Source organism: Marmota monax, unplaced genomic scaffold (assembly GCF_021218885.2).
Source record: "Marmota monax isolate L192 unplaced genomic scaffold, Marmota_monax_Labrador192_F-V1.1 WCK01_AAM20220418_F8-fsc00019, whole genome shotgun sequence".
NCBI classification, from domain to species: Eukaryota; Metazoa; Chordata; class Mammalia; order Rodentia; family Sciuridae; genus Marmota; species Marmota monax.
The window spans coordinates 17,571,749-17,595,888 of record NW_026695242.1 but is presented as its reverse complement, the minus strand read 5'-3'; the positions used below and the strand labels follow the sequence as shown (position 1 = coordinate 17,595,888).

Sequence of the window (24,140 nt, the reverse complement as noted above, 5' to 3'; positions counted from 1 at the left end):
CCCACATAAAATTTTGGCTCATAAATTTCTATGTAGAGGTGCTTTTAATTTTTTAAAATCATTTTGCCTCATGCTTTTAGATATCAGAAAAAAAAATCTTAACTCACACAACTATAATTTTACCTATCGTAAGTTGAGGCTGAGCACTTCAGCCTTTTTATAAGTTGTGCAGTTCTTGAGTTTCATTTATATCAAAGAATCACAATTATGACCCTGAAGGGTTAACAATTTAACTCCATCAGCTTTGTTCACATCAGAAATAGAAGGCTCTACAAAATTCTAAGAAGGGCATTTGAAAACATTGGCAAAAAGCATACTTGACTTAAAGAACACCATCCATTTTTGCCTCTGTGAAAGGAATCTCTTCACATGTGAGCTAGCATGTCGCCAGCAAGACAGCTCAGGCTGGGCTCACTGGTGGTTCCACTCACCAGGGCTTTGGCATTGGGGTTAGCTTTCTTATCCAAGAGAACCTTGGCAACTTTGTAATGGCCACAGTGGGCAGCCACGTGTAGGGCAGTCAGGTAGTCATTGGTGACATCATCCACAGGTACATTATGCTGGAGGAGAAGTTGGACGCAGTTTAAATGATCCCCTTGCGTGGCCATGTGCAGTGGAGACAACCCATTCTGGAACACACAAATAAATTCAGGTTTATTGTTTTACCTTTTAAACACAAATGTTCCTAACACAACTATGAACACAAGAAAACTCTAGTTTCTCACATGGAAATACCTTGTTTTTAAAAGGTTTTGATACCATTTTGAACTCCAGCTACTTTAAAAACTGGTCCTCCCATTTCTCCTATCAATCAAAAATGAATTGTCAAGGATAATTTCTTTTCCTGATTTAGTAGTAGTAAAATTTTTATTAGGGGCCAGAATTCACTGCATTTAAAAATACTTTTAGTTGTAGATGAACACAATATATTTATTATTATTTTTTAATGCAGTGCTGAGAATCAAACTCAGTGCCTCACACATGCTAGTCACAACCCCAGTCCATACTGCATTCTTAATGAACAGGAATTCCTATTTAAGACTAAAAGGAAAAATTAAAGGCAAGAACAGACTGGCAATCACTGGACTGGTATTTACTTTGCCTTATAGTTTATTAATGCTTGATACTGAATATGGCACCGATTCAATTTTTTTTAAAAAAAGATCTGACTACAACAAAACACTTCACCTTATATCAACACAGAGGAAAACATTTCCCATTTCTATAAATCTGGTGCCCCCATGTGTCTCTACAGAGGAAAGGCAAGGCACTGGCTCACTAACGCTTGCCTTAGTTTAAATCAAGTGAGTTTAATGACAGTTAATCATGTACAATATGAATGAGTTGAAAATTCATGTAAAGAGATCAAAGAAGACATGAATAGGGTAAAAAGTAAACCAAACCTTTTTATTTTAAAATTTATTTTACAGTAGAATACATTTTGACATACTGTATAGAAATGGAGCATAACTTCTCATCCCTCCGGCAGCATATGCTGCAGAGTCACTCCAATAGTGTAATCATACATGTATATAGGGTGATAATGTCTGATCATTCTATCATCCTTCCCTTCCCCACAACCCTAACCCTCCCTTCACTCCCCTCTACACAAACCAAAGTTCCTTCATTCTTCCCTATCTCCCTGCCTCACTATGGATCAGCATCTGCTTACCAGAGAAAACATTTGGCTTTTGAAAACAAAATACTTTTAACACCCGCCCACCCCCCCCAAAAAAAAAACACCCCAACTTTTAGCATGGGGCTGGAGAATGTAGCACAGTGGCACAGTACATGCTTAGAATATTCTAGGCCTTGGGTTCAATCCCTAATACACACACAGAAATATAAATATATATGTTTGGCAGCAAAGTTGGAGCCTGGAAAATTCCTAGAAAATCTAATTATCAAGAGAAGCTCTATTAATTACTAAACTCTAACAAATTTTTGGTAAAAATATAACAACAGCAAATTCAGCTCCCCAAAACATTGTCATCAATGAGTTTTGAAAGTAATGATATATCGAACATGTACAATGAAGCAAATGTTTCTGGTTTCTCTGGGCCAACTTATTTCCTCCTAATTTATCAGTGAATGACATAAAAAGGAGTTCAATATATGAAACAATACATAATCCCTTCTTTAGCTACCCTCATGGTATTATTTACTCATTACCACATATTTCAACCATTTATATCTCTTAAAGGCAACAGGTTTAGGACTATATTTTTCCATATTGCTCAGCAGAGAGCTCTGAATATACAAGAAATGCTTAATACATATTTATGTAAATTTAAAGACTTCATACACTGTCAATCAGCATATTTTTGTTTGAAAAATTCCCCTGAAACATTTTGAACCAAAGTAGAAACTAAGGTGCAACAAAGGGTGGGAACGTTTCCCATTTGAGACACTGCCACCCACAAGCATATGTACTAGCTGATTCAGGCCAAAACATTCCTTTGCTTTATGTTTTGATACAGTCCTGGAGGAAAACACGAAATAAACAAAATCTGAGAGAGCAAATGACTTAGTGGAGAAGAGGGAGGCAAGTTGATGATAAAAAGAAACTCTCTAATGATACAAAATAATGATGAATGGGTGGGAAACTTACGGGTCCTTTGGGAAGGACCAAAGGAAAGAAAAGAAATAGGTATATCACATATAGCACCTGAAAATATGGATCTAGGATGATGGAATTAAGCATGACAAAAGTCTGGAAGGACAGGAAAGATTGTCTTAAAGTTCATAATGCATCAAGGACTTAGGAATAAAACCAGAGACCTTGCGTCTGACAGAAGAAAAAGTAGGCCCTAATCTTCATCATGTCGGATTGGGCCCCAACTTCCTTAATAAGACTCCTTTGGTGCAAGAATTAAAATCAAGAAACAATACATGGGATGGACTCAAACTAAAAAGTTTCTTCTTAGCAAAAGAAACAATCTGTGAAGTGAACAGAGAGCCTACATCTTGGGAGCAAATGTTTACCCCTCACACATCAGATAGAGCACTATTATCTAGGGTATGTAAAGAACTCAAAAAGTTAAACACCAAAAAAAAACAAATAACCCAATCAATAAATGGGCCAAGGATCTGAACAGACATTTCTCAGATGATGATATACAATCAGTCAACAAATGTGTGAAAAAATGTTCATCGTTGCTAGCAATTAGAGAAATGCAAATCAAAACCACTCTAAGATTTCATCTCACTCCAGTCAGAATGGCAGCTATAAGAATGGCAATAAGTGTTGGTGTGGATGTGGGGGAAAAAGGTATACTCATTCGCTGCTGGTGGGACTGCAAATTGGCACAGCCAATATGGAAAACAGTATGGAGATTTCTTTTAAAATTGGGAATGGAACCACCATTTCACCCAGCTATTCCTCTTCTGGGTCTACACTCAAAGAACTTAAAAACAACATACTACAGGGACCCAGCCACATCAGTGTTTATAGCAGCAGAATTCACAATAGCTAAACTGAGGAACCAACCTAGATGCCCTTCAATAGATGAATGGATAAAAAAAATGTGGCATATATATACAATAGAATACTACTCAGTGATAAACGAGAATAAAATCATGGCATTTGCAGGTAAATGGATAGAATTAGAGAAGATAATGCTAAGTGAAGTTAGCCAATCCCCAAAAACAAATGCTGAATGTTTTCTCTGATACAAGGAGGCTGACTCATAGTGGGATAGGGAGAGGAAGCATGGAAGGAATAGATGAACTCTAGATAGGGCATAGGGGTTGGAGGGGATGGGGAGGGGGCATGGGATTAGAAATGATGATGGAATGTGATGATCACTATTATTCAAAGTACATGTAAGAAGACACAAATTGGTGTGAATATACTTTGTATACAACCAGAGATATGAAAAATTGTGCTCTATATGTGTAATCAGAATTGTAATACATTCTGCTGTCATATATAAATTAAAAAAAATAAAAATGAAAAATAAATTTAAAAAATACCCCCCCACACACAAAAAAGAGCTCATAATGCATGCATTCCCTGAATACTCTTCCAACAAATACTTACCAAAGGCCTAATACATGTTGGGTACTTAGGGGCATAGGACTGAACTTGGACAAGTCCCCACTTTCATAATACAGAAGAAAACTACACAGTGAGGAAGTAAACAAACTAAGAGATAATTTCATGACAGTCCAAAAGGACATAAAATCCAGTCAAATAATACTTACTTAGGTAAGTGGTGGGGATAGAAGGAGTAGAAAGTCAAAAAAAAGGCCTGAGAAGAAGACATCCCAGTTTGGAGAACATACTGAGATCAAAGAGATCTCTGACAAGTGGAGGGAACTGAAACTAAGCAGTTAATGAGAACAAACTTGGTATATCCTAGGAAGAAAAGAAGGCGGGGTGGTGAGCAAGAAGCGGGGTGAAGCAGGGAGCAAAACAGAATGTGGTGAGGAATTTATCCTCAGTGCAGGCAGTAACTTTTGATTCAACATAGATATATGTTTCCTCTCCCCAAACTCCACCAAAGGGTAGTAAAGTAATTTAGAGGGTATAATCCACAAAGGCAAGCGCATGTTTGCATGCTTTTACATTCACACATACATACCAGGAAAGGAGACCATAACAAATTTTTGAATATGAAAGGAGGATTTAACCATTGTAATTCATCTACCAGAAGAGAGAAGGCTTCTATCTGGGTGTTGTGGGGAGACACAATCAGTGGTATGCTGACCAGTGTTCAACAACTTTTAGAAAAAGAAAAGCCCCAGTGTGTACCATTTTCCAATTTCCATGGTGTACAGACTCCCTGCTCTGACCAATTTCAAGATGCCAATGTGATTACCAGATGTGGAATCCAGAAGAGGTATGCACAATTGGCCCTTATGGGCTAACACAATCTGGCTCCAGCACATTGCTGGGTATAATAAAGACCAGCAGATTTACCTCTCAGCTCCTTAAAAAAAAAAAAGATATGGAAAAGTATCACCTTAGAAGATGAGAGACTTAGGGCTGAAAGCAGGACTGGTTCAAAGTCTATGTATGGAGCTGTTAGGTTTCCAGACCCTTCCCAACCTAGCAAATCAGGTTGTAACCCCTTTCCACTCAATAGAAGATGATCAGAAAGATTCACACTCAGTCCTCAGGCAGAGCAGAGGGCAATGGTAAAGATCTGGTTTGGGGTGAGACCAGATGATTCCAGAAGAGGAAGGACAATATAGTGTTAGGGATATGGTTTCTGGAATCAGATGGTTTGGTTTCAAATTCTTGCTCTGCTACTAGCTGCTATTTCATCTCTTTGGGTTTCACGTTCCTCTTCTATGCAGAGCAACAATATGGGTATCTCACAGAGTTACTGTGAGGACTCAGTGAGCACAGAGCCTGGTGGGTGCTAGTCATGTAAATATTAGTTATCATTATTATGTTTAAATTACACATAAAGAACAAGAAGACTGACAGTCTTTTCTTCTACCTCACTCAGAAGACATTCACACAGGTTCACAGGGCAAAAGATTAGAGGATTTATCTCTCAAAAACCGGAATTGCCCCAATGAAAGGACACCTAATCCTGACATTAGAGAACATCTGCATCCCACCACCACCTGATCATCAGCCTTGTGTCCAACCAAAGACCTTTTCAAATACTTGCAGTTGACACTTGTGTTTCAGATACAGACATTTATGGGAATCCTCCAACAGAAAAAATAGAGTCAAAGCAAATAGGAAAAAAGGAAATTTGAGGAATTAGGGACATATGAGAGGTAGAAAAAATAAATTGTGTTGAATGTTGTCAGAAAGGTAATAGAAAACAATTTATCCATAAAATAAGAATAGAATGCTTTAAGAAAAGAAGCTAACAAGGTTGGGTACAGTGGCATACATCTGTAATCCCAGAGGCTCAGGAGGCTGAGGCAGGAGGATTGCAAGTTCAAAGCCAGCCTCAGTAAGTTATCAAGGCCTAAGCAATTTACTGTCTGAAAATTTTAAAAAAGGCCCAGGAGTATGGTTCAGTGGTAAAGTGATTTTGGGTTCAATACCCAGTATCACCTTCCACCCCCTGAAAATGCTATCAAAGAACAAGGAAATGTTCTTGAAAATTAAAAGCATGGAAGAAAAAATATCAAGGAGATTCCCCACCCCCCCACACACAAATCAAGTCAACAATAAGAAAAAAGATGAAACAACTATTTGCTTTTAATTATGCTTGCACTGCTTTGACACAATGAAAATTTACTTTATAGAGAATAAAATTAATCAGAGAATTTATAACCTGGTGACTGACAAAATTTGATGGACAGTTTATATGGCTACTCCAACTGCAAAGGAAAATCTAGATTGCAAAGAAGAGAGGAAATGGGGATTAGTAGGATGCTCTTATGATGGTTCAGTGAGAGAGAATGTAGCCAGGAAGAGGAAGTGGATTGGAGAAAAGTAGATATGACTATGTCAAAGAAAAAGAACCCACAGAATGGTTAAGGTCAGAAGCACTCAAAAGGCCAAGATATTGCTGGGTGTGGTGGTGCAAGCCTTTAATCCTAGGGACTCAGGAGGCTAAGGCAGGGGGAATCACAAGTACAAGGCCAGCCTGGGTAACTTAGTGAGTCTCTGTCTCAAAATAAAAAAATAAAAAAGGATAGGAATATAGTTCAATGATAGAATGTGCCAAGGGTCAATCCATATTACTGAAAAAAAAAAAAAGTCAAATTATAAAAGAGGAAGACTGGGTGTATTTGAAGCCCAGGTTCAATTCCAAATACTCGTGGCAGGGGTTGGTGGGGAGAGGGCAGGAAGCCTAGGTATCATCATATACAATGAAAAATTTGTGGCTGCTTCATTCTATTGAATAATACCCCCGATTATTTACCAATCTCAATCCTTCATTTAAATAAGTGATAGAATTCTTCAGACCACCTTGACAGATGTTTAGTCTTCCTAGAATTGTTGAGGAAACATGACCAGAGTGCAAAGGGGAATCACATGTGATTGTGTTGCTTTGATACTGTTTAGAAATTAAGGATCTTGTCTCTTTCTAATTAATGATTTTGTCATGCTGGGATCAAACTCTGGATTTCGTGCATGCCAGGCAAGCATGCTACCACTGAGCTATATCCCTGACCCAGAAATTAAGGAGTTTTATAAAGCTTAATATAGCTTCCCCAAACCACTGGTTTAATTATCTAAAATAGTAGTGACTATCAGGTAGTTTGTGTATCTCAATAATCATTTATATATATTCTTTTCCTACCTAATACGGTATAAAGTTTTACCATCAGGAAAACCTATAAGACATTTAGTAAAACATTAATTGTTTTTTCAGGCAATCTTGTGTTCCTTTTAGATTCTTCAACTTTCCCAAAGGCCCACTCAATGTACTGTTTCTCAAATTTCCCATCTATATCTGCTAAATGATATTCTTATCTTCTTGTCAGCTGTGCACTCTAAAGAAATAAACTGAGGGGCTGGAGCCAGCATCTAGACTTGGGAAAGTGTAGATCTTTGTAGTCTATCTTAACCCATCAAGCAATCATTTCGGAACTATGAAAATTTCATAGAGTGAAATCAAGTAGTAAGCATTTCTGAAAAAACAAAAACAACACACACGAAACAACTTCATAGACTAGTGCATTCCACATAAGGGTTTCATAAACCCACACTTATTTTGAACTTCTCCAAAGATACGATGAACATTGCTACTCTCATTGTTAAATTGAACCCATTTTTTTTCCCTATGAGATTCAAAAGTCTTGATTAAATAATCAGCAAAGGAATTCAAAGCTAAATACAGTTTAACGTTCAGAAACCTGGAAAGATCTTACCTTGGTCTTGGAAAGAATGGGGGCAGCTCGATCAAGCAGCATTTCCACCACCTGCTCATGGCCGCTTCTTGCCCCACAGTGCAGTGGTGTCAGACCATCCTGTTGAACAGAGGTAACACCTTCATGAGATTTGGTAGTAAATTCTATAAATGCAGTATATTTCTTAAGACTCAGCATGGTGTCTAATATGCTGTGGACATTTACTCCACATATCTCATAAAATACTTTCACATTTTTAAGTTGAGAAATAGTTTTTTGTAAGTTCAAGTAATTGTAAAGCATATAATTTCTCACCATTTAGAAGACTGACATTTAAATATATAACTATTTCCCTACTCTTTTAAACATACAATAAAATCTAAATACTGAGAGTAACTTGATGCCTCCATTTCAAAAACACATGAATAAACTTTTAAAATAGAAATTTATAAAAGGAAACTCATGCTGGCCCTTTTTCTTCTTGCATTTCTATTTCTAACCATTTCCCCAATATAATTTTTCTTAATATTTTTTAGTTGTCAATGGATCTTTTACTTTTATTTATCTATATGTGGTTGAGGATTGAACCCACAGCCTCACACATGCCAAGCAAGCGCTTTATCACTGAGCTACAATTCCAGCCCAATATAATTTTATCTTAATATAATTTTATCCTTGAGTGTTTATTGATTACCACATGTTTCTCTACCATGAAAGTATACACATTTAAATTTAAAAATAATTTAAAGATTTCTTGAAATCATAAGTCTCTAAGTATTAAATCTAAATCTGATTAAAATTATCATACAGTTATTCAAAATATTGATCAAAATATATAAAATACTTCATTGGTATCCCTTCTAATTTCATGAGATCCACCATTTTTCCCCTCTCTCTCAAGCTTCCTCAGATGAGAGAAAATATTCCACCCTTGACCGAGTCTGGCAAGGGGATGAAGAGGAGCTGAGGGAGTCATGGGGAAGCAGTGGGAAATGATGTCTACCAAATGATTCTGTGTCTATGCACAAATAAATCACAATAAATCCCCCTTATATGTAATGTAGCTCTCCACATGACACCAATATTTTGATATCTCCTTCTTGCTCCTTCCCTCTCAGAGGTTTTTGCACTGTTGGGCATGTGGCTGAGAGTTAGCGTGGCCTCCTTGGATTCTAGGGGAGGACTATGTGCTAAGGAAAGGTGGGGAAGGAGACTCAGCATAGAGTTGAAGAAGTGAGGAGTTATTCACTTTAAGTGGCTCCAAACCCTTTGGTGGGTTTCCATACCCACCTGGCTTGTGTTCCCCAAACTGAAGATTACTTAATACCTACTCTACGAATAATCACATTTAAAAATACATCAAAATTTAGCTCGGTACATTCAAATTACTTTACAGATTGGGTGAGTAGATATGGAAAAATAAGCCTAATCATTCCAATTTATAAGCAAGCAGGTACAACCCTATTTCTAAACTACTAACCAAATCTCCATATTATTAACATTCTCTAAAAGATGAAATTTGAATTGCAAATAGTGGATGTCCTGATTTGAACATTCTTTGAGCCCATTCAACTATTCTGCCTTTTATGTTCACTTAAAATAAACCAAAGTAAAGCAGCCTTTCATGTAGAAAAAGTGTTTTGCTAATAAAATAAAACATAGGAACATATTAAAAAATCATGAAGTCCAACGTCTTCCTAGTAACATAAAACCTGAAAACATCTGAAGGAGAAAATACAATTATCGCCTCTTCCTTCCACCTCACAGAAACATCGCACAGAGACTGAGGTACAAGGATTGTCTTTTATGAACTAAAAGATCAGAATTGTTTCTTTCATTTTCTCTTAAGTAGACTCTAAGAAATAAGAGATGACAGAATATGTGTAGACATTTTTTAAGTGTGACCACACAAAAATAGTTAGTTATTTGAGCTCACTTCCTTCATCCTTGAAAATTAGCTTCCTCAAAGCAAAATGCGACACACTAAATAAAATGTTTGGCCATCTAAGAGCAAAATCTATCTCAACTATCAACTCCTTAATCCTTTGGAAGTATACTATCCCTCCTTATAGACATATACTATTTTGCTGATTTCATCTTTAAAAAAAAGTTCTCTGGAACCAATCTATATGCCCTTCAATAGATGAATAGATTGAAAAAAAAACTCTGTGGTATATATGCACAATGGAATATTACTCAACATTAAAAGAGAATAAAATTATGGAATTTGCAGGTAAATGGATGGAGTTAGAGAATATCATGCTAAGTGAAGTAAGCCAATCCCCAAAACCAAAGACCAAATGTTCTCTCTGATAAATGGATGCTGATCCATAATGGTGGGGGGTGGGGAGGTGGGGGGGAAATGAAAGAACTGTGATTGGGGAAAGGGGAGAGAGAAGTGAAGAGGGGGAATGGGAGCAGGAAATATGGTGGAATGAGATGGACATGTATGACTAGGTATGCACATATGGCGTGATGCTTTATCGTGTACAACCAGAGAAATGAAAAGTTGTGCTGCAATTGTTTACAATGAATCAAAATGCATTCCGCTGTCATAGATATCTAATTAGAATAAATGAATTAAAAAAAAAGTTCTGATCTTGAAAATTTCAAACATATTTTAGACTAAAGTAAACCAACTGTCACCTCATGGTCAACATGATTCATCCTGATCTTTTTTTTCCTTTCTTATATTATTTCAAAGCAAATTCAAGACATCATATCATTTTTTTCCTCCCAATTATCCCTATAAGAAAGGTATAATCTTCATTTAAAAATGATGACTCTAAGGTTCAAAGAGATAAAATTACTCATCCAAGGCTAACTGCAGAACTAGACTAGAGCTACTACTAACTAGGCAAGACAAGCAAGGGAGGTCTGTGGGAAGCCATCCTGACACGTGACTGGGCGGCTCCCGTTAAGGGTCTGAGGCTTCTGGCTGTGTCGGAATTTTCCTGGCCCTTTCCTGATGAGAGAACCCGTCCGTGTGGGGGTGTGACTGACCACTGACCCGGGGGGCCCAATCACTGACCCTGACCTTGGAGTGCAGTCCCCCCTCAACCTTCATTGGATGGAATTATCCCCTGAATTTCTTGTTCCCCAATAAAAGGCTACTCCCTGGCGTGTTCACTCTCTCTCTCCTGCTAGCCCTGAGTAATCCTTGCTGCCCTGCTGGGCGGTTAGAGGTTGGAGCCAGAGAGGGGAGCCATCTCGGACCTGGCAATAGAAATAAGGTAACTGAGTCTGTGTGTTTTATTTCGATCTCTTCTAGCTAACTTTATGCCAAGAACCTCATTAATGAAACCATTGCGCAGGCAGCGTGGTAGAGAGGTCTTAAGAGGATGATGAAGACAAAACCCTTAAACTCAAGGGGTTCAGCCACCCTTAGTCTTCCTTTAGCGTATTCTGCAGCTGCAGCCTCTGATCTCCAGTTCATTATAAACAAGGAAAATCTAAAGACTCACTAGGGAAAAGTGACATTTTTCATCAGTAGAAGAGCTGAGAAGAGCTATTGTTCTAGCCACTGTTCCCTTTAATCACCTTGCTTCAGTGAGAAGCCAGTTAGCTCCCCAAGGTCAAAGTCATCAGCTCTAGCTGAACTGCCAAGAACTATCTTGAGCACAGGTCTTTCAATGATAATCTTCCTGCAATATTTTTAACACTTTCTCCTTTGGATCATCTACAGATTTAATTTGGCACTTTTTGAAAGTGTATGACACTTCAAACAGCCAAAATCTCAGCAGCAGAGATGCCTCATCAGAAAGCTATAAAAGATGTCACATCTGCCCAGCTGCACAGGTAGGGGTGGCCTAGCTGCTGGGACATTGAAAAGTCAGGGGGAAACCAGTGCCTGGAGTTAAAGTTTAATGAGCATTACGGTTTTTATAATCATGAAGACAGAGACAAGAACCAGCCGACTCACAGTGAGACTGAAAATTATCTGTCATTGAATGAATTGAAATTGCAGTAAAAAAAAAAAAAAAAAAAGACAAGGAAGGATAGTAGGATTGACTTCATATCTCTATTTTGGTTAAAAAAAAAAAAAAAAAAAGCAAAACTTGAACCAATCTCATTGGCTTTGAAATTGGCCTAGCTCATCCTTTGCTTTCCTACAGCATGGTTCTGATATGGCACCCTCAGTTGAAAAAAATCTTCAGCAACTGTCGTTCACCCCTCAGGCAAGTCTAAATCCTTGAGGTTAGCATTCCAGGACTTCTAAAATCGTTTCCTGCTTCACTTGGTTCAACTTGCCCTTTCCCCATCTGAAATCACTTCTCCATCAAACACTTTGCAGCTTCTGCAAGAATCTCACTTTCTTGTTCCTCAGCCTTCCCACAACGCTTTATGTACCTCAAGGTCCTCCCCACTTTCTTTAAAATCCAAGGCCTTTTTGTCATACATGATAGCATTTCTTTGAAGCCTTTCCCCAAGACAAATGTAACTTTTGTACCTTCAAGATTTCTGTTATTTTCTGTATCTATGTTGGGCAACTTACAACTTTTTAAACTGGTGTTTTATGACTTGTGGCCCCTTGAACTAACTGTAGTCAGGCTCCTCTGATATTTCTTGTTAACTAGGCCCTGACTTTAGAGCGTCTATGTGTTAGTCTCTGCTTAGTCCAGATTTAGCACGAATGTTGCTGGGTTAATTTAAAGAAAATCCCCCATCCTTGACATCTGATGGAATTTCTTTTTCCCACACTCAATATCTTATCACCTTGGCCTGCTTCTGCAATAATCCTGTCAAGTAGGTTTGGCCAGAATCTCTCTGACCCCTTGATGTTTCCTCCTAGTAATTTCCCTCACCCTAACTCTTACCTTGCTCCTTAGCTCTAAATTCCCACCTTTCCCTGTTGCATTCAGAATTGAGCCAGATGTCTCTTTCTATTCCAGAGCCCTGTTATAGAAACCACCCTTGAATAAAGTCTGCCTTACCATTCTTTGACAAGTGTCATGAATAATTTTTTTTAAACAGTGGTCTATCCCTGAGGACCAGGTTAACAATTTTAAGGATAATTGAATATTGCAGAGGAGGTAACTCTGTAACACATCTATGAAAATTGCTTAATAAAAATTACTAAGTGAATGAAGAGAGTGAATGAATCATTTTCTGGCTAGTCTGTAAAAAATGTTTCCTAGTTAGTTGGTTGAAAATTTGTTTCTTTGTTATCCTTTTTAAGATTAGACTTATTTTGTCTACTTCAGAAGTGCTATTAAAGTATCTTTCCAAAAAATAAAAATTTTAACATCAGTGACTTGCAAATTGGAATGAGATGTAAGAATGTGACTCAGTCTCTTAGCTCTCAGATTTGCTTGAAATAAGCTTTTCCGTTTTCCTAAATCAGAATACTATAAGCTTAATAAAAGAGATATTGTGGATATTATGTTTGGCAACACAGCAGTGAACTGGTATACCCTTTCTCTAAAATTAGAAGAATGTTTTCTTCGAAACAAAACAGGGACTTTTTGTTGTTGTTGTTTGATACTGGAGATTGAACCCAGGGACACACTGCACTGAGCTACATCCTTGGCCCTTTTTGTTTTTTTTTATCTTGAGACAGCATTTCACTAAGTTGCTGAGGTTGGCCTCAAACTTGCAATCCTGCCTCTGCTTCCTGAGTTGCTGGGTTTACGGAGTGCGCCACTGTGCCTGGCTAAAATAAGGATTCTTAATTACTTCCAACCCACAGAAATTTAGAATTAATGCACAATGTCATTTAGAATGGGTTCTGGACCAAAAAGCAGCTCTTTAACTGCATACAACAGCATCAACTTCCAGTTGAAAGATGCTTGTCAAGGCAATTCATGGGGGACTGAGGGAGGCTGCTTCAAGAACACAACATATGCAGCAGTTGGACCGGAGAGAAGGAGAGAGGGATGCCGAGTTGCCATAGTAACATTACAGGAGGGAATTGAAATTGCATGGGGTTAGTAATTTTTTTTTTCAATTCTCTTGATTTTTTAAGGCACTAATATAATGAACGAATTTCCCTTGGGCAGAATTCTGAGGCAGGCAAACTGGCTGGTCCAGATCTCATATCTCATTTCAGTGACAGTAATTTTATTAGTAAGGTGGGAACTGCACTTTACTGGCTGAACAGAATATTCTCTTGTGTTAGCCTAAGAGCAAAACCTTGCCCGTATGAAGGCCAAGAAGACTTTCTTTCAAGTTTAATTTTTCTGAAAAGCAGGAAGCAGGACATTGAGGCATCACAGCTGAGAATATGAAGCCAGAGTATCGTATTTTGATTTGTATCTTATAGATCCCTCCCATGTCATCGTCTTAGGCAAAAAACTCACTTTAGAGAAGGGAAATGAATTTAAGCAAGGAGAATTCTGTGAATATATTGTGGATGTAAAAAGTTAATATAATCTTTAACTGAAAACAGTGAAAGAAAACAGACAGTACACAGGAGAAAAGAGGTATAATGACTTCCAAATATTAACTAAAGGGCCCTTTACAGTCTTTTAGCAAAGCTATTCATGTTTTATTTTTACCAAGAGTTCTGACTATATCCTTACTTTGTTAGGCAGTTATAGAGTTAACCTAAGAGGAGGTGCAATAACATTTTTGAATGTTCTCTGTTACAGGCACTTTGTATTTGGAATCTTATTTAATACTGACAACAACTCCATGAGAAAAGCATCAGTAGTTCCATTTATAGATGACAAAGCTGCTCCAGGGGATTCATGTACCTATATCCAAGGTCACATGGCAAGTAAGTGGTTGGAATTAGAATTTACGCTCAGGCTCACCTCTGTCTGAAGGATTGGATTTCTTCTACTATGCCAAGCAACCTCTAAAAATACAAGCATTCAATATTCTTTTAAGATCAATAATTCATTTCTGCCATTTGTACATAGGGGAGAGAAACACTTCTTTCTAATTCTCTTCCTTAGTCTATTGCTGCACATTCTGTACCTTTAGAATTAAACTAAAAGGAAGAAAAATTCTCCTGTCTTCTCTCTGCTTAGAAAATGACAACTTTCTTTCTGAACTAGAAGATGCCCTATGCTATTTGTTTTGTATTTTTTCACCCTCTTTTTTTGTCTCTCTTGTCTTCCTTTGGGCTGAATATTTAATACTGTGATCATTGAATCATTATATATAACATCTGTTAACTTCTCCTTTGACTTTAGCTTTATTTTCTTGGTGGTGATTGCCCTAGGGGTTACAGTCCATATTCTTAATTTATCATAATCTGAATATTATATAATAACATCATATTATGCTAATATTATATTACAATTAATATATATATATATAACTGATATTATATCACTTTATGAATGAAAATTCTGCAATATAATTCCATTTATACTATTTTCATTTTTTGCTCTAAGTAGCAAATATTTCTACATATATTGTAAAACTCAAAATAGATTGATATTTTTGTTAAAGCAATTGACTTTAAAAAAACTCATTAAAAGGAAAAAATTGTGTAATATGATCTTAAATGTCAAAAATTTGATTTTAAATCAAGATGTTTTTGCAGAGCCCTTATAAGATGATATATGCTTGGAAAAGTCGAATTAAGGTTCAAAATTAAAACAATGATATTTATTTATTGCATCCTTTTGAGAAGAAAGATTGACAACTACACAATATTTGTATGCCAAATTAGTGTAGAGGTATTTAAAAGAAAATGGATGTGAGCACTACCAACATATATCAAGGGAAAACAGGGGTGGTGAGGGGAGAAGATTACCTTCTGAAGACAGCACTCATGACCACAAAGCAATTAGCCAAAGTAATAACTGTCCTGAGCCTGCTTTGTAGATTCTTCAAGAACCAGGCATGTGACATTTACCCACTACTTTTAGTTCCCTAATTTGGAAAGTGAATGAGTTTTCTAACATAGTGTAAAATCACTGGGATAGAAGAAAAAAGAAAGCCCCTTTCTCCATGTTCTGAGAACTCTTTGCAACTGTCAAATACATTTTTTCCTTCAAAGAGTCGCTCTCAAGTTTATAAAGCTAAGAGCATTTTATGATTACTTGTCCTTCCTTTAATCTAAAGAAATAATTTCAATTAATTTCTAATATTTGTGCATAAAACTGAGAAATATCAATATACTTTTGTATGGCATGAATAATTATTAAGTTAGCCTTGATTAATTGAAACCCAGTCTGTTGCCCTGCCAAATGCTCATGTCAACAATCTATCTTAGAACTCTATAAGGGGAAGTAAAGCCTAAATTTTTTTCTCTGAGAGAGACTAAATCATTACTTTGAAAAATTTAATATTTTCTTCACAACAAAGAAAGCAAACACAGATAGAAATATTTCTTTTTCCTTTGTATTAAATGTGAGAAATACAACGAGTTGCATTTCAGGGAAAGTAAAGGTTAAAATTATAGGATATTCAAGTTTACTCCGACATTTTTCCAGAACAGTAAGAATTTAACAATTGTCAGGTTGGAGGTGTTCTGAGACCCCTAAATCTACCTGTGCATAAAGATCTATTCTTCTAAGTGAACTGGTTGCCATTAACTTCAGGGAGAAATATTACATTACCACAGTATCAATATAAAGTCAAATAAATCAAGACCTGTTGTTAAATTTGTCATTAAAGATTGTATCTTATTTCAACATATTTTTTGAGAGAGAGAGAGAGAGAGAGAGAGAGAGAGAGAGAGAGAGAATTTTAATATTTATTTTTTAGTTCTTGGCGGACACAACATCTTTGTTTGTATGTGGTGCTGAGGATCGAACCCGGGCCGCACGCATGCCAGGCGAGCGCGCTACTGCTTGAGCCACATCCCCAGCCCCTTATTTCAACATATTCAGCAAATGCTGAACATGTAATATGTGCCAGGAAGTACTTTAAGTATGCTAAGTGCTACGGATACTATGATACATATATACATCTTAGTATCAAAGCACAGCTTTTCATGCACTGTGGTAGTAACAGGATGATTGAGGTGGAGGGCAGCAGCATATTGCTAGGAAGGTTGGAAGTCAGGAGGGGCATACCTGGAACAGTGTTCTGGGAACCAGAGCATAGTTCTTACTGACTCTACCTCAAACTCTGCAACTTCTTAGAAGCAGTAAACACAAGCACAGCTACCTTTATGATTAGATGTGGAGAAGTTGGTGAAAAGAGAGAATTTAAGTTCTTAAAATGGCTCTGGTATAGGCACCATATTGAGTCTCTGCCTGGGCTGGGAATTAATGCAAAAGAAATGAAAATGACAAGAGACCATGTGTTGCAAAGCATCTTCCTTCAACATGTACCAAGCACTCATGCTAACTTTGAAGATAGTAAGAGTTTGAAGAGAAATAGCAGGCCATCCTTAGAAAGCACTGTAGCCTATTAAGACACAAAGCCATTAAGATCTTGTTGAAAAAATAAACAAATGTTATAATCATTTTAAAATTAGAATGCTGCACATTGAACCAACTAAAGACTGCCTTGACATGTGTTTCTATCTCTGCACGCTTCCCACCATTGTTATAGATGTACTGTACATACTCGAGTTGGCTATCAACACGAGTGTTAGTTAACATGCCAGTTGATACTAGTCAGCACTATGGGACTGGGAAAATCAGAAAAGCTTTCTAGAATTGAGCTAAATAGAGACATGAAATCACTGATGTATCAGATCCTAACTAAGCTCTAAGGGAAGATTCATGTTTAATCATCTTGAATTTCATGAGAAACAATTACTTTTGCAGTGTTGGGGATTTAACCTAGGGCCTCTTGCATTCTAAGCAGGAGCTGAGCAACTGAGCTGCAGCCCTAGACCTAATTATTCTTTGAGTTACAATATCCAGCACCGAGATGCTTGTGAGATCATTGGAACAACTCCCTCTCTGCATGGGAAGGAAAGGAACTATCCTTAGGCCACAATTATACCACTTGCCAGTCACACTTAAGATTTAGGAGATTAGGGGCTGGGATGTAGCTCAGTGGTAGGGCACTGCGGCATGAAGCCCTGGGTTTAATCCCTTGCAACACACAGGAAGACTGCAGAGATTAGGCACTAGGGTAATATAAAATTCATGCTCATTCTGCTTTTCTAGCTGGTAAGATCTTGCTGAGGTCCTACCTAAATTACCCTGATACAATTCAAGTTTACTTCCTGGAATAAAAAATGCTTTAAGAGCCGTCTTTTAAACTGAATCCCTTATTAGGTGATCAGCCCCTGTAGAAACAGAGCCCTAACGAAGAGGTCATTGCCAGCACTAGACTCCAAGGTCAAGTCAAGAGAGATTTGTGTCTAAACATGGGGACTGGTGTACACCAGTTCAGATTTGTTGAATGCAACAAGATAGCCACAACAATAGGAAGTACTTGGTAGGCACTGGATGAGTGGAGAACATTACTTTCTCCAAAGCTACTACTATATTGGGTAGTTAAAACTTGTATTTATGAAAATTCAACTTCTTGTTTTTTGGCCTGACCCCTTGGCTTTCTGACATTTTAGCTCCCTCCCTCCCAATCAGTACTTTGTCATTTCAGCAAGAAAGAAGCGAAGCTCTGATGAGGAGAACACAGAATAGCTCACATATTTTGGGCAGACACTACACTTTCTTCCATTGAGTCTGCCAGGAATTCAGTCTGCACACAACTGACACCCTTCCCTCAGCCCACCCCACATAGGACAATACCAAAAGAATGACAGGCTTTTCTGTTCCCTGGTTCCCTAAGACTTTCCTTCGCATCCCCATGTCACTGTTTAACACTGAAGAAAAGTAAATCCAAGTCAAAACTAGATGGGAAGGTAAAAGGAGTCTATGTCATTGCTGAAAATAACATAGCACTTCAGGGAGGCAGCACCACATAGAAACCAAGTGGCATAGAAAATTGTGCCTATATACATTATTTCCTATAGCTGATATTTTTATCCCTAATTTTTATGCTTATTCCCAGGCCCTCCCCATATGCACTTTGTATATACCCTTTCCCCTCCCACTTTATTAAATACAGCATGTACATGTTTGGTCAATGATGCAAAGTGACAAGTAATTTTGCTATTCTGATGATTGATGACTGCATATAGAGGGGAAAAATAAGGTAATTTCCAATCCACAAACCAGCTAAATCCCAGCTGGATATACAGGCATCTCTTTAAGTTTCTCTTGTCTGCTCGTCTCTTTCTTCCCTCATTTCCCTTCAGAATGATCCCCCTCCCATTTATAAATGCACCTCCATGCAGTAATCAAATGGTAAAAGCAATGCAACTCTACCTTTTAATCCTTACAAGCCCTTTAAATAGCCTGTGCCTTGACTCCTGCCATTTATACAATGGTTCTAGCATTCTTTATATACTGATGATTCCTTCTTATTGAAATATGTAAAAGGCAGTTCAATAAGATCTCTATTCAATTTACCTCCTACTGAGGTAATGCTTTAGGAATCAACCCCAACCTTTCTTCACTCTTCCTCTCTAGAAAGCTTGTAGCTCCCCCCCCCCACTTCCCATTTACTCATCAGTACCTACACAAAACAGGAAGCACTGTTTATTTTATACACACACACACACACACACACATACATATATTGTACTAGGGATTGAACCCAGGGCTTCTTGCATGACAGGCAGACGCTGTACCACTGAACCACATCCCCAGCCCAGAAAGCTTGTATCTTGTAAGGTACGTGCATGGTTTTCAGGTTCAATAGGCATCAGGAACAAGAAGTTTGGATCTCCTGCTTTCTACCTATGGCTGGGCTGGACTAGGGACAGAGTACAGAAGAGAAACTAGCCCATTGGCTTCATGAAGACAGGAAAAGTGTTGTCTTCCTCTTTCACCAGCTATGTCTGGTCTACAGTAGACACTATAGTCATTTACTGGTTGGATGAATAAATGCAATGAATGATAAATGAAGTAGTAAATCCATGCACTACAGGAATCAAACTGAGGTTGCCAGGCTAGTTTTAGAAACACGGAGATCAGGATTCTTGGAAGGGGGAAGCACAGGATTAGAGCAGCTACAATTACAAGGTGGGGAAACCATCCAAAAACCTTAAATAAGTGGATGCGTATGGTGAGGCCACCTTTCTATTAGACTGGCTCTTGCTCAGATCTTGTAAGAAACACTTGAAGTGTGGAAAAAGAAAACCCCTTTGCTAGAGTTTCAGTACTAATTGGAGCTCTGAGACAACCTAGGAGTAATGACTGGGATTTATTTCTGGCCTGCTTTATAATAGAACAGTTTACAAACTTGACCTTGATTGCTGCAGCAATCTTTCAAAATGCTATTAATTTTATTCGTCTTCAGATAGAGAAATTAAAAGTAGAAAGTTTAAATAGCCTACCTAATTCAACCGGCCAAGCTCATAATCTGATTTCAAACCAGATTTTCAGTTCTTTACCATAACCCTGGTGCCTCAGACAAAATAAACAACATACTTCACATACATAACATACATGAGGCCTTGGGTTCAGTCCCCCAGTAATTCAAAACAAACAACAACAAATCTCCCCCAAACACAAGAAAAACCTTGAAACCAAGCAAACCACAATAAAACCTACACAATATACCATAAACATCAAGTTATGCATATTTATGGGAAAAGTTTAATTGTGTGAAAACATATTTGATATAAAATTTAGCACAACTTTTTTTTGGGGGGTTACTGAGTACTAAACCTATAGGTGCTCTGCCACTGTAGTAAATCCCCGGCCCCACTATTTTTTTTCCCCACTAAGTTGCAGAAGCTGACCTCAAACTTGCCATCCCCCTGTCTTACCATCCCAAATCTCTGGCACTACAAGTGTGCACCACCATGCCTAGCACTCTTAGCCATTTTTAACTGTATATTTCAGTAGTGTTAATTATATTTATTTTGTTGCCCGATAGGTCACTAGAACATTTTTTTTCAATCTTGCTTTTTAATCTGAAATTCCATACCCATTAAACAAGTCCTTATTTCCCCTTCCCCATCCTCTGGAAAGCACTCTTCTATTTTCTATTTCCATGATTTTTTTCTTCCTCTGGTGCTGAGGATGGAACCTAGAGCTTCATGCATGCTAAGCATACACTCTAACACTGTGCTGTATCCCTGGCCCATTTCCATGATTTTGACAGTTTAGATATCTCAATTAAGTGGCATCATACAGTATTTTGCCTTTTATGACCAATTTATTTAACTTAGCATAATGTCCTCAAGATTAATCCACGTTTTAGCATGTAACAAGATTTCTATCTTTAAGGCTGAATAATATTCCATTATATATAAATACTGCATTTTAAAATTCATTCATCTATTAATGGACATTTGGGCTGCTGGCATCTCTTAACCACTGTGGACAATGATGTAATGAACACAACTAGAAAAATTTCTTGGAGACCCTGCTTTCAATTATTTTGGGTATATATCCAGAGGTGGGACTGCGGGGTCACATGATAGTTCTATTTTTAATTTTCTGAAGAATATCCATACAATTCCCTATTGTGGCCACACCATTTTATATTCCCTCAAACAACAGAAAAGATGGATTTTTCAACAGAAAAACTATCAGTTTTAACTTCAAACTAATCAAATAGTTCAGCTTGCCATGTCATATGATTCTTGAAAATTTAACTCAGTGAAAACTCTAGACCTTAGAGCCTATTCCTGTAATTAAAGACAAACACTAGTTAAACATAATTAATGATTTATAAAGATGGACATCCACCCTATTTTAAGAAGAATAAATGTGGTTGGCATTTTCCAAGAGACTACAAGGAATTAAAAATAAAGCCAATGTTTAACCAACACAAATGCAGTAGGAAAAGTATTCCTACCTCTTGCAAATAAGTATGAGCATGCATATAAGTAGCACTCTTACCCTGGTTTTGGCATCGATTTTAGCTCCTCGATCAAGCAACAGTTTCACCATATTTGCATTTCCTCTTTTTGATGCAACATGTAAGGGAGTGATGTCATTCTGTGGAAGAACAGAAAAAGAGACGGTTTTGATATCCTTAGTTTAGATAAAATACTGTTGTTTAAACTTCCCCCAGCATTATTCTTGTTCCTTTTTAAACATTATAAAACTATACTTCCCAACGTTTCTGACAGCAATTTTTTTCAGAAGGGATAGTCTGTGGTTGGGGTCCACATTTATTTATTTCGATTACTGGTGTTCACTGATGGATGAGATGATAACTAAAAAAAGTATCTCCAAAAGTGTGCCCTTTTTTTTTCTCCTCTGAGTGCAAACTGTTACTTATGCAGCTTCTACCTTCTACACCAAATATACTAAATTTTAGGGCAGAAAAAGCCGCAAAGCATGTATTTATGCCTCTTTTAATACAACATTCACTAGCTTCCAAAAGTGAACGGGTAACATAAAGGCTACAAAATCCCGTGCCTTTATATCAATGTATTTTCCCACAAATTTGTGTGATACTAAGCATATTGGATAGCGAGCAGGTGACTGACAAGTGACTAATTAAGTTGGTCTAGACTGACTTAAAGGAGTGTCCTGTGACTCATAATCTTTCCCAGGCTCAGTAGGAGCCTCAGGTTGTCACAGAGGGACAATAGCCCCTGAAACTGGAATATCTGTTCTTTCCTGACATCCCTTGCACATAGTGTCCGAGGGTGTTTGCAAGGTTTTATTAGCAATCTCACAGAGAGCTAAAAAGTTTTCTTTGTAGAGTACCCTCAAGAAGAGCCAAGTTATTACAACAAATTTCAATTAGGTTCTCCTTGATTTCTTTTTTTTTTTTTGTGATACAAGGGTTCCCTACCATTCAACTATACCCTCAGCCCTTTTTATTTATTAAAATATATATATATATATATTAGTTGTCAATGAATATTTATTTATATGTGGTGCTGAGAATTGAACACAGTGCCTTACATATGCTAGGCAAGTGCTCTACTACTGCACTATGACCCCAGTGCCAGTCCTTTTTATTTTGATACGGAGTCTCACTGAGTTGCCCAGGTTGGCCTTGAACTTGCAATCCTCCTGCCTCAGCCTCTGTAGTCCCAGGAATAATAGGTATGTGCCACTGGGACCAGTTTAATGTTCTCCTTGATTTCAATGGTTGGCTATCACATTTCTGTCCTCAGTGTATCTTACAGGTACTATGACCATTTCCAAACTACCAAGGAAATGTATGTATATACTGAAAAAAAAAATCCCTATTTTTGTTCCTTATTTTTGTGTAGCAGTAACACAAATTTAAAATCTGTTGTTTGCAAAGGTCAGAAATATCATAAATAAATTAGGCTCACAGGCAAATAGAGCTTGATACACATACAAGCTCCATTTATTGATTGGGTTATTAATAGTTACCAAGTATTGGTCACTTCCTGTTTGTCAGGTATTGTACTAGATTTGACTTTATTTGTGAAGTGCTGGAGATCCACCCAGGGCCTCACAAATGCTAGACAAGTACTCTGCCACTGAGCTACCTAAGGTCTTTTACTATCTCATTTAATTCTCATAGTCCTTAACATGCCCTATACAACCTGAATTGTAATCCCTGTTTTTTCTACTATAATTTCTTATTTGTTTTAGTTATACAGGACAGAATACATTTGGTATAGCATACATAAATGGGGTATAATTTCTCATTTTTCTGATTGTACATGTTTTAGAATCACATTAGTCATGCACTCATATGTGTACATAAAGTAATAATGTCTGTTTTATTCCACTAGCCTTCCTATCCTCTCCTCCCCTCCCTTGCTGCCCCTAACACTGCTGCCCCTTTTAATCCCTGTTTTACAGATACAGAAATAGCTATCAGAAGCAGGGTTCAATTTTTAAAAGCTTAAACACAATATTTTTTAAAGTATTTTTTTATTTTTTTTTTAATTAGGGATTTGTAGTTATGCATAGTAGCTGGGTTCATACCAACAAACTCATACATGCATGGAATTCAATTCAGCTCCTGATTCCCTGCTTTTCCCTCCCATCCTCCTTCCCCTCTCCCATTTTCCTTCCTCTCTTTTACCTAGGCTTCCCTTTGCTAGTCTATTTATTTATATTTGATTGGCTCTACCTATGTATAAGGGATATGCACATGATTTTTTAAAGAATTCATTCTGCATCGCCTGTCCTTCTTGAGAGAAAACATTCAACCTTTGAGTTTCTGAGTTTAGCTTATTTCACTTAGCACGATATTCCCTATTTCCATTCATTTACTGCCAAATGCCATAATTTCATTCTTTATGGAAGATTGGAACTCCATTTTATTTATACACCACAATTTCTTAATCTATTCATCTAATGATGGGCACCTGGGTTGATTTTAAAATTCAGCTATTATGAATTGTGCTGCTATAAATACTGAGGTGGCTATACTGCTGTAGCATGCTGACTTTAGATCTTTTGGTTAAAAAAAAAAACAAAAAACAAGGAGTGGGATATCTGGGGCATATGGTGGAACCATCCCTGGTTTTTTAAGGAGTCTTC

General features: G+C 37.4%; 1 protein-coding gene and 1 non-coding gene across 34 annotated transcripts in view; both read right to left on the bottom strand.

The window, feature by feature from the left end:
• Ank3 (ankyrin 3) overlaps positions 1-24,140 on the bottom strand; it is a 639,364-nt gene that overhangs the window by 159,463 nt on the left and 455,761 nt on the right. For all 33 annotated transcript variants that reach the window (XM_058577999.1, XM_058578003.1, XM_058578025.1 and 30 more), the window contains 3 exons: positions 21,555-21,653; positions 7,795-7,893; positions 432-629 (listed from right to left, as the gene is read on the bottom strand). In XM_058577999.1, the coding sequence (XP_058433982.1) occupies positions 432-629; positions 7,795-7,893; positions 21,555-21,653 (396 nt within the window). The remainder of the gene's footprint in view (positions 1-431; positions 630-7,794; positions 7,894-21,554; positions 21,654-24,140) is intronic.
• On the bottom strand, positions 21,927-22,065 carry LOC124076186 (small nucleolar RNA SNORA13). Its single transcript, XR_006846285.1, has one exon. It is a non-coding gene; the product is annotated as a small nucleolar RNA SNORA13 (small nucleolar RNA).